Genomic DNA, 11,837 nt, shown 5'->3' on the forward strand with positions numbered 1-11,837 from the left:
TGTGAGACAAGTGATTGACCTCCAACCTTGGAACAGGTATTCTTTTGTACATATATATAGTAAGTGTGATACCCAGTAGCTCCCGGGTCGACCAGGGCATCAGATGTGTGTGTCTGCGTCTGGTTTTCAACCTTCATGTTTGTCTTCCTTTTACCGTCTGTCCCTTTCTATTCCCTCCTCTCTCTTCTCCCTTTCTCCCCCTTCTACTACCCTTTCCTTTCTCTCCTGCCTTCTCTTTCCCTCTCCCTCTCTGCCCGCCTGTCTATCGCCGTCACCCTGTATGTCTCTCTCTCTCTCTCTCTCTCTCTCTCTCTCTCTCTCTCTCTCTCTCTCTCTCTCTCTCTCTCTCTCTCTCTCTGGCAGCTTGCTTTAGTCTCACACAAGCAAGCAAGCAAGCAAGTAATCAGGATGAAGCGCTCAGGCGTTGCTGTTATATAACGGCCGCTCAGATCAAGATAGAATATAAGACAACTGGAAATGATGCAGAACGAAGCTATGAGTATTAATCTTAGGAGTCACGCAAATGCATTGAAGTAATGACAAAGAGAATAAGACTGCCAGTGCATGATAGAGTACTCGGCATTAAGGGTACCTGATTGCTTCATGAGGAGGAGAGGAGATAAGCTCTTTCAAAACGTCACTCAGACAACTTTCCACTTGTCTGAGTGACGGGCAAACTTCCAGGAAACAGGCACGAAGGGATTGGCTCGTGATATCTCAGGAAATAGGATGTATCTGGATGCTGGGAAGTCTATCGGAAGTGAAGTAGAACATCTCCCTGAAAGTTACGGAAGGTGGAATTAGAAAGTGTGCCAGTCAAGAGGAAAAATAGAGGCATGATATATCGGTTACCAAGAGGCATGATATATCGGTTACCAAGAGGCATGATATATCGGTTACCAAGAGGCATGATATATCGGTTACCAAGAGACATGATATATCGGTTACCAAGAGACATGATATATCGGTTACCAAGAGACATGATATATCGGTTACCAAGAGACATGATATATCGGTTACCAAGAATCATGATATATCAGTTACCAAGAGACATGATATCTCGGTTACCAAGAGACATGATATCTCGGTTACCAAGAGACATGATATCTCGGTTACCAAGAGACATGATATCTCGGTTACCAAGAGACATGATATATCGGTTACCAAGAGGCATGATATATCGGTTACCAAGAGGCATGATATATCGGTTACCAAGAGACATGATATATCGGTTACCAAGAGACATGATATATCGGTTACCAAGAGACATGATATCTCGGTTACCAAGAGACATGATATCTCGGTTACCAAGAGACATGATATCTCGGTTACCAAGAGACATGATATCTCGGTTACCAAGAGACATGATATCTCGGTTACCAAGAGACATGATATCTCGGTTACCAAGAGACATGATATCTCGGTTACCAAGAGACATGATATCTCGGTTACCAAGAGACATGATATCTCGGTTACCAAGAGACATGATATCTCGGTTACCAAGAGACATGATATCTCGGTTACCAAGAGACATGATATCTCGGTTACCAAGAGACATGATATCTCGGTTACCAAGAGACATGATATCTCGGTTACCAAGAGACATGATATCTCGGTTACCAAGAGACATGATATCTCGGTTACCAAGAGACATGATATCTCGGTTACCAAGAGACATGATATCTCGGTTACCAAGAGGCATGATATCTCGGTTACCAAGAGGCATGATATCGCGGTTACCAAGAGGCATGATATATCGCGGTTACCAAGAGGCATGATATATCGGTTACCAAGAGACATGATATATCGGTTACCAAGAATCATGATATATCGGTTACCAAGAGACATGATATATCGGTTACCAAGAGACATGATATATCGGTTACCAAGAGACATGATATATCGGTTACCAAGAGACATGATATATCGGTTACCAAGAGACATGATATATCGGTTACCAAGAGACATGATATCTCGGTTACCAAGAATCATGATATATCGGTTACCAAGAATCATGATATATCGGTTACCAAGAGACATGATATATCGGTTACCAAGAATCATGATATATCGGTTACCAAGAGGCATGATATATCGGTTACCAAGAGGCATGATATATCGGTTACCAAGAGACAATAGTTTACATGTATATTGTGACGGGTCGGTGGCCTAAGATGGCAGGCAGGGGTTGATGGCCTGAGGCAGGAATACAAGAACACTGAACTTCGACTCAACAGATGTTTCAACCACACAAGCTGGATTACAGGTCATTCTGGCCTGTTTGGATGACGCAATTCTAGACGGGAAAGATGATTTCGAATTTGGCGATTTCTGAGGAGCATTTGATTCGTGAAGCTGGCGAAATCCAGTGTTTATGTCTGTATTTGAGGCTTGTAAGAAAAAAGTTAAGTGAGAAATCAATTTAATTAACTTTATTATGCACTCCATACCCATCCCGTGAGTGGTGGTGGAAAGGGTTACAGAGGCACATAATGGGTTCAGGAACTGAACCCATTAGTTGGTTTAGCTAGCAAGTGATAATCTTTTGAAGCTAGTTACACAATTGTTAATGTTACATACACATGTACATATATATACAATCATTTACACAAATACATATACATGTCGATAATCTTTTTATACCACACCCACCCAACTGGGCGGCAGCTTTACAGTCATGTGCTCCACACCCATCCAACTGGGCGGCAGCTTTACAGTCATGTGCTCCACACCCACCCAACTGGGCGGCAGCTTTACAGTCATGTGCTCCACACCCACCCAACTGGGCAGCAGCTTTACAGTCATGCGCTCCACACCCACCAAACTGGGCGGCAGCTTTACAGTCATGTACAGACTGCACCTACAGTCAGCAAACTCTGGATACTTGGCTAAGATTCCTGGCAGCACATCATTATGAATGAAGTACTTACACATTTCTTGGACACCATTGATGGTGTTATCTCTGAATTCCGCGATTTTTTCACATTCCATTATATAATGACGCAAAGTATGCGAATAGTTCTGCTGACACAGTTTACATTTAATCAAATCTACATCAGTAGAGGTAATAAACTCCCAGAAGTACTTGTAGCCGAGCCTAAGCCTAGCAGTGGTAACATCTAGAAGTGAGATAAAGCTAAAATGTCACAAAGTGGATTCCATCTCGTGTTTGGAAGGGTGTTGAAGGAGGTGGCGAGGAGGAACTGCCCGAAACGCTTTGCGTAATAGTGGCTTTAGGCATTGTATGCACTAGCTCTATCTATAAATTCATCAATATCTGTATTACCCCTTGTATGGATGTACTTTACCTAAATAAACATTTGAATTTTGAATTTTGAATTTGAATGAGCTGACTAGAAGAGATACAACACCTGAGAGTAGTCATGCCGTGAAACACGTCACTCAAAACAGATTTTACTTACGGAAGAAACAGAATGTATTGGGCTGACTTTGTACACATGCGGCTCAGGCTTGATAACCTATTATTATTGGGAATATAGAACAGGTACTAATGATAATTTATTGCGTAATTTAACATACCACGTAATTTACGCAGTAAATTACGTGGTATGTTAGAGTCCCACACCAATTATGTTCTTCAGTGGCCGTTGACTGGTGTATATAGAACAACTGAGATAAGGATTGTTCAGAAACAAATAGCCTGGATGTCGAAAGATTTATGATAAAATGAATTGGAGCATAATGCGGGGGATTCGAACCCTCGACCTGAGCACAATGCGGGGGATTCGAACCCTCGACCTGAGCATAATGCGGGGGATTCGAACCTCGACCTGAGCATAATGCGGGGGATTCGAACCCTCGACCTGAGCATAATGCGGGGGATTCGAACCCTCGACCTGAGCATAATGCGGGGGATTCGAACCCTCGACCTGTGCATAATTCGGGGGATTCGAACCCTCGACCTGAGCACAATGCGGGGGATTCGAACCCTCGACCTGAGCATAATGCGGGGGATTCGAACCCTCGATCTGAGCATAATGCGGGGGATTCGAACCTCGACCTGGGTACTCCCAAGCTGCGCACTTTACCTCTGGACCACGACATGCTATGATACAACCTGGGATTCCACTGAAGTCACAGGAGGGCTGGAGGTGCCTATTGAAGCCAGTCAAGGTTTTACGACTGCTTATGTCCAGGTTATATTCAATTTAATCAGTAAGAGAACAAGTTGTTGTATAGAACCTGTGAGGTCACACAGCCAGTGGTCACAGACACGCTTACTTCTCTGATCTTATTACCTGATCTTATTAACTCAAATTATATTTAATTAGACCTATTTGCCAAGGATTATTCTGCATAATGTATGTCGATATTAAAATTAATTAATCAATCTGTCTGGGCCACATTCAGAGAACTCTGAACACCAGAGGTCCACAGCTGTTTAACACTCACCCAGCAAGCATTGGAAATATTGCTGGAACAAAGGTGGATGTATTCAAGAGGCACTTAGATAAGTTCTTGCAAGAAGTGCCTGGCCAACCAGGCTGGAGTGGCTATGTGGGCCTGCGGGCCACTCTAAGCAACAGCCTGTTGGACCAAGCTCTTACAAGTCGAGCCTGGCCTTAGGCCGGGCCCGGGGAGTAGAGGAACTCCCAGAACACCCTCCAGGTATACTCCAGTTATAACCTAACTTTGCGAATTAGCAAGCGTCTAGTTATCATTGTGAAACCTCTTCCTTCAATTAGAATATGCTCCATGCTAAATTTTCATACACACATCCCTGAGGCACATCTTTAATTAAGCAACAACTCTCTTAATCATGGATGCGTATGTAAACTTTAAGACAAGGTATTTAAATAAAGTTTTGGCTAAGGCCTAAGCCTAGTCTAGAACAGTTTCTTTACATCGATTTCGTTATCAGTCCTGTAGCGAGTAATCATTATACTCGCTCAATAATCTCATTATCTTACTGGCGTAACTGATTAGCACTAACTACACAAGCTATAATCCTATCCCTAATTACAGGTAACAGTTCTCACATCCTCCTATCCTAGTAGAGAAAGGTGAGGGGTACTCACCAAATATAAGAAAGTGATATGAGAACAGACAACAGTACAATTTCCAGTCAAGAATGTAGCACTCGGCGTAGGCAGTTCTAATCGTCCCCAAGACGCTACAGCTTCGACACCGAGCAGGCAGCAGACTAGGACCGCAGCCAGCTACAACGCTCTCCCACATAGAGCTCCGCGACTCCGGCCACACTCAGCTCTCTGCTCTGCTCCAAGCTCCGTCTCAACGTCTGCGACACTGCTGTATCCAGGACTACTAAATAAATATGAAAACCCACTAAACACGGTGTATCTAATCTACCCAACAACGTAACATAATCGTACGTTACAGTTGTAAAGTTGGAGGCGTCGACCACACGCCGGGCCCCCTGGCGTCGACCACACGCCGGGCCCCCTGGCGTCGACCACACGCCGGGCCCCCTGGCGTCGACCACACGCCGGGCCCCCTGACGTCGACCACACGCCGGGGCCCCTGGCGTCGACCACACGCCGGGCCCCCTGGCGTCGACCACACGCCGGGCCCCCTGGCGTCGACCACACGCCGGGCCCATGGCGTCGACCACACGCCGGGCCCCTGGCGTCGACCACACGCCGGGCCCCTGGCGTCGACCACACGCCGGGCCCCTGGCGTCGACCACACGCCGGGGCCCCTGGCGTCGACCACACGCCGGGGCCCCTGGCGTCGACCACACGCCGGGCCCCCTGGCGTCGACCACACGCCGGGCCCCCTGGCGTCGACCACACGCCGGGCCCCCTGGCGTCGACCACACGCCGGGCCCCCTGGCGTCGACCACACGCCGGGCCCCCTGGCGTCGACCACACGCCGGGCCCCCTGGCGTCGACCACACGCCGGGCCCCCTGGCGTCGACCACACGCCGGGCCCCCTGGCGTCGACCACACGCCGGGCCCCCTGGCGTCGACCACACGCCGGGCCCCCTGGCGTCGACCACACGCCGGGCCCCCTGGCGTCGACCACACGCCGGGCCCCCTGGCGTCGACCACACGCCGGGCCCCCTGGCGTCGACCACACGCCGGGCCCCCTGGCGTCGACCACACGCCGGGCCCCCTGGCGTCGACCACACGCCGGGCCCCCTGGCGTCGACCACACGCCGGGCCCCCTGGCGTCGACCACACGCCGGGCCCCCTGGCGTCGACCACACGCCGGGCCCCCTGGCGTCGACCACACGCCGGGCCCCCTGGCGTCGACCACACGCCGGGCCCCCTGGCGTCGACCACACGCCGGGCCCCCTGGCGTCGACCACACGCCGGGCCCCCTGGCGTCGACCACACGCCGGGCCCCCTGGCGTCGACCACACGCCGGGCCCCCTGGCGTCGACCACACGCCGGGCCCCCTGGCGTCGACCACACGCCGGGCCCCCTGGCGTCGACCACACGCCGGGCCCCCTGGCGTCGACCACACGCCGGGCCCCCTGGCGTCTTATATAGTGAACATGCAGTGAAGTAGTTAATATACCACCACCAACCAAGTATAGTGAACATACCGGACCAGTGGTGGCCAGGGGCCAGATTCACGAAGCAGTTACGCAAGTACTTACGAACGTGTATATCTTTCCTCAATCTTTGACGGCTTTGGTTACATTTATTAAACAGTTTACAAGCATGAAAACTCCTAATCAACTGTTGTTATCGTTATAAACAGCCTCCTGGGGCTTCGGAGCTCATTAACTGTTTAATAATTGTAAACAAAGCCGCCAAATTTTGAGAAAAGATGTACATGTTCGTAAGTGCTTGTGTAACTGCTTCGTGAATCTAGCCCCTGGTATACCGTCCTGCTTCTACTGAACCGCCGCCCCATGTTATACACCGTTGGTATAACAAGTTATAATTGTCACAACACAACATACCAGAATTATTGTATACTGTAAAGTATACAGGAGAACTATTGTATACTTCTGAATATTAGTGATTTTGTCTTTCTTTTTAACGTAAATGAGTGATTTTGGTCTATTATTCGAAACGATAATCACGCGGTATTTGAAGGGAATTTACCCAATCACTAGAAAAATATATTGGTTACTGTGTCGAAAATTATCGTTGGCTTTCAGCTGTATTTGGCGGAATGTGTTGGGCTGGGAAATGTGCTACCACCCCGTACCACCGTCTACCACCTGCTATACCACCGTCTACCACCTGCTATACCACCGTCTGCCACCCGCTACCACCCCCTACCACCCGCTACCATCATCTACCACCCCCTACCACCATCTACCACCCCCTACCACCATCTACCACCCCCTACCACCCGCTACCACCATCTACCACCATCTACCACCATCTACCACCCCCTACCACCCCCTACCACCCGCTGCCACGCTGTAATATGCATTAATATTCTAAGTTACAGTCGTTATTCACAGCTAAAAATATGATCGCGTGTCAAGCGTCACAGGGCGCTCTCGGGGCGCTCTCAGGGCTCTCTCAGGGCTCTCAGGGCGCTCTCAGGGGCCCCTTGACGTTGTTGACCTCATCAAGGGTCATGGCAGGTTTACAATGGATCCTGTGATGCTCAATGCCTTCAAGAACAGTTCGTTATTCCTGCTCCCTGTTGTGTGGGAGGGAAGCAAAGCCTCAACTGCCCACAAATGGCACTCAATCTTGTTCTGTTTTTGAATACATTTTGTTTCGTGTCTCGTGTTTAATCTAAGATAAGGAATATTTTGTATACTCTCTCTCTCTCTCTCTCTCTCTCTCTCTCTCTCTCTCTCTCTCTCTCTCTCTCTCTCTCTCTCTCTCTCTCTCTCTCTCTCTCTCTCTCTTTGAACACAAATATTTTCATAGTAAACAGAAATTAATTAGTTTGTCCAGGGCAAGAATTTTCGTAATGCCTAAATTTCATTACTATAGCATGTTTAAAGGGGACACTACCTGTATTCCACCACAAACTCTCCAATGGTCAGATGTAATACTAAAAATGATTGGCTGAGATTAGAAAATGATCTCCACATTTGCAATTAATGTTTTGCGGCGTTTAGGAACGACTGATCCTGTCGTGTGTGGGGGTGACGTGGGACTGGTGTGTGGGGGGGACGTGGGACTGGTGTGTGGGGGTGACGTGGGGCTGGTGTGTGTGTGTGACGTGGGGCTGGTGTGTGGGGGTGACGTGGGGCTGGTGTGTGGGGGTGACGTGGGACTGGTGTGTGGGGGTGACGTGGGACTGGTGTGTGGGGGTGACGTGGGACTGGTGTGTGGGGGTGACGTGGGGCTGGTGTGTGGGGGTGACGTGGGGCTGGTGTGGGGGTGACGTGGGGCTGGTGTGTGTGGGGGTGACGTGGGGCTGGTGTGGGGGTGACGTGGGGCTGGTGTTGGGGTGACGTGGGGCTTGTGTGGGAGTGACGTGGGGCTGGTGTGTGTGGGGGTGACGTGGGGCTGGTGTGGGGGGTGACGTGGGGCTGGTGTGGGGGGGTGACGTGTGGCTGGTGTGGGGGCTCCCCACACTACCCGTTTCTTCCAATTCACAGTTGAATTGAATGTGACAAATTGTGATGAATCTTGATTTCTTAAGAAGTTGTTGAGAGCGGGAAATTGATGATGTTATGACGTAGGCCCCACTGTGGCCAGGGGCACCAGCTGAGGTAAACACTGTTTTCTTCTCACTAAAACACATTGACTCGCTGCTTGCTTTTGTGAAGTTGGGATAACTCCTGGGTCGATGAGGGGTGATTGTGGTGCTGCAGAGAACAATTACCAGCTGGTGTCGGTGATTGTAATTGATGGGAAATGTATAATCCTCAAAAATTGCAAGAATTTCTTGAAAATATTGTTCACTGGATGATAAGAGCTGTCAGAATTAATGAACAAATCCACATGAGGTAGAACATTTGGTTGACAGAGTCCGGGTGGATGGAGGAATTGTATGAAATTCAATTCCTCCATCCTTCACGATTGGGCTTCGGGATCCCAATGAGGGCAGTAGCACTCCAGGTTGCAATTCTTTTTACCATGTTGTCGTGGTTCAGTTGACTAAGGCGCAGCTGGGAACATCGCGTGCGTAGGTTCGAATCCTCATCACGGCCCTTGTGGATTTGTTTATTTGATTTTATCACGTTATTGTGATTTCTGTGAGTACTGTCAGAGTTGCTCATCAACCCTGAAGCTGCAAGCAACGCCAGTTGACGTCTGTGGGCGCCCAGGATCACACTGTGTCTGATGTTAGTCAGTGTTTTTCGTTATAGATATTAATAATTTGTTTTCTACTTATAAATCACTATAATTACTAAGAATAGACACACACTACTCTGGTTAATACTACGTATTATACCTGCAAATAATTACTTTTAAGATGCAGATGAAGAGTCACAATAACGTGGCTGAAAAATGTTGACCAAACCACACACTAGGAACTAAAGATTTTTTTTGCAGGAATATTCCTGCACGGGCTCTAAGCTTCTGGCTGGCCCACTAAGTGTTGCTTGTTTCTGTTTTACTTGGGCGGAGTGTGAGTATTTATGACTCGTATGGTCTCTTCAGTAAGATTTTGCCATATGTGTTTAACAACTTCTTCTGCGTTGTTGAATCTAAGTTGAAATCTTAATGGGTTTGTAACTCTGCACTGTGTTAGATAATGTTCCAGTGGATTAAAGAGATGACGACGTTTCGGTCCGTCCTGGACCCATTATCAAGTCGATTATCGACTTGATAATGGCGGTTTGGTCAACAATTTTAAGATTTTTTCACAGTATTTACATCTCGACCAAAATTATTTTGTAAAAAACAATCTGAGACCATTTGTTGCAATTTTCCTAAGTGACATATTTAGTTATAATTTTCTCTTATCTGTCAGGAAAAGACAAAATATGGGGGTAACTTTTGATCCAGGTTTGAAGGACAGATGTCAATATAAGAAATAAATATAAAGTTCTACATATCTAAAGTTGTATCTGGTTATCTTGAGCTAATTTCGGGCTTAGCGTCCTTACCCTTAGCCTCGGAGGAAAAAACGCAACGCATTAGAGGGAATGTTTAGGTTTAGGTTAGTTAGGGGAGCCGGTCGGCCGAGCGGACAGCACGCTGGACTTGTGATCCTGTGGTCCTGGGTTCGGTCCCAGGCGCCGGCGAGAAACAATGGGCAGAGTTTCTTTCACCCTATGCCCCTGTTACCTAGCAGTAAATAGGTACCTGGGTGTTAGTCAGCTGTCACGGGCTGCTTCCTGGGGGTGGAGGCCTGGTCGAGGACCGGGCCGCGGGGACACTAAAGCCCCGAAATCATGTCAAGATAACCTCAAGATAACCCCACCAATACAGTTTCTGCGTGCTTTTCTCCTACCACCCCTTTCTTTTTTGTGTTTTTGTGCTTATTTATATAATATATATAATTTTTTTTAAAGTTTGTGAGGGTACCACCTCTGGTGCCAATGTGGGGACCCATAGCCTCGGAGAAGAAAATAAAAAGTATTCAGAGAAGACCTTGTGGTTTCTCACTGAACACTAATATTATCTTCTCCTACTACCCCCATTCATTTGTATGTACACATATATATTTGTTTTATTTGAACTTTGTTACAAAAAAGTAGTTATCAATGTGACATGTGATTAAAAAAAGTAGTTATCAATGTGATTAAAAATGTGACAGTAAACTGTCACATTTTTAATCACGTGTTTATTTTTCGTGATTTACACACACACACACACACACACACACACACACACACACACACACACACACACACACACACACACACACACACACACACACACACATTATATTTTATATATATATATATATATATATATATATATATATATATATATATATATATATATATATATATATATATATAATATATTATTATTAAATATGACCGAAAAAGTAAGATTAATAATTCTAACACGAATTTTCTCTATCTTTCGTACATTTCTTTTCACTGTTGGTGGTAATTCAAAAATCAATTCTCCAAAATTCATTTTTATTTCTAGTCTGACGCGACACTTGAGCGCGTTTTGTAAAACTTATTACATTTTCAAATACTTTAGTTTACACATGCACAACTGAATAGAACTTACACATCTCCGATTTGTTTATATCTACATTTGAGTGAGGTGGATGGGGTGAGGTGGCATTAATAGGGTATTAATTTCATCAACACAAGACAGAACACGAAACAATGGGTATTGAATGGAAGTGATTGTAGAAAGCCTATTGGTCCATATTTCTTGATGCTTCTATATTGGAGCGGAGTCTTGAGGTGGGTAGAATATAGTTCTGCATTAATTGGCTGTTGATTGCTGGTGTTGACTTCTTAATGTGTAGTGCCTCGCAAACGTCAAGCCGCCTGCTATCGCTGTATCTATTGATGATTTCTGTGTTGTTTACTAGGATTTCTCTGGCGATGGTTTGGTTGTGGGAAGAGATTATATGTTCTTTAATGGAGCCCTGTTGCTTATGCATCGTTAAACGCCTAGAAAGAGATGTTGTTGTCTTGCCTATATACTGTTTTTTTTAGAGCTTACAGTCCCCAAGAGGGCATTTGAAGGCATAGACGACGTTGGTCTCTTTTAAAGCGTTCTGCTTTGTGTCTGGAGAGTTTCTCATGAGTAGGCTGGCCGTTTTTCTGGTTTTATAGTAAATCGTCAGTTGTATCCTCTGATTTTTGTCTGTAGGGATAACGTTTCTATTAACAATATCTTTCAGGACCCTTTCCTCCGTTTTATGAGCTGTGGAAAAGAAGTTCCTGTAAAATAGTCTAATAGGGGGTATAGGTGTTGTGTTAGTTGTCTCTTCAGAGGTTGCATGGCGTTTCACTTTCCTTCTTATGATGTCTTCGATGAAACCATTGGAGAAGCCGTTGT

At 46.5% G+C, this 11,837-nt stretch overlaps 2 protein-coding genes across 2 annotated transcripts in view; both read left to right on the plus strand.

Moving 5' to 3' along the window:
- The window catches only part of LOC138355236 (uncharacterized), a 34,031-nt gene extending 31,892 nt beyond the window's left edge, over positions 1-2,139 (plus strand). The window contains exons 3-4 of the mRNA XM_069310097.1: positions 857-1,327; positions 1,771-2,139. Coding sequence (XP_069166198.1) covers positions 857-1,327; positions 1,771-2,139 — 840 coding nt within the window. The remainder of the gene's footprint in view (positions 1-856; positions 1,328-1,770) is intronic.
- A 1,661-nt stretch (positions 2,140-3,800) lies between these two features.
- LOC123769340 (collagen alpha-1(VIII) chain-like) lies at positions 3,801-6,490 on the plus strand. The gene is made up of 3 exons (XM_069310099.1): positions 3,801-4,025; positions 4,987-5,024; positions 5,362-6,490. The coding sequence occupies exons 1-3, from the start codon at positions 3,801-3,803 to the stop codon at positions 6,488-6,490; spliced, it is 1,392 nt and encodes a 463-aa protein (XP_069166200.1).
- Positions 6,491-11,837: the final 5,347 nt, after the last annotated feature.

Source organism: Procambarus clarkii, chromosome 66, assembly GCF_040958095.1.
Source record: "Procambarus clarkii isolate CNS0578487 chromosome 66, FALCON_Pclarkii_2.0, whole genome shotgun sequence".
NCBI lineage: Eukaryota > Metazoa > Arthropoda > Malacostraca > Decapoda > Cambaridae > Procambarus > Procambarus clarkii.

Excerpts from the sequence above, each read along its gene's own strand:
- LOC123769340 (XM_069310099.1), top strand. The coding sequence starts at position 3,801 with ATGCGGGGGATTCGAACCCTCGACCTGAGCATAATGCGGGGGATTCGA. Across the intron at positions 4,026-4,986 it reads GGATTCGAACCTCGACCTGG|GTAACAGTTCTCACATCCTC; the intron begins GTACTCCCAAGC and ends CCCTAATTACAG. Across the intron at positions 5,025-5,361 it reads TCCTATCCTAGTAGAGAAAG|TTGTAAAGTTGGAGGCGTCG; the intron begins GTGAGGGGTACT and ends CGTACGTTACAG.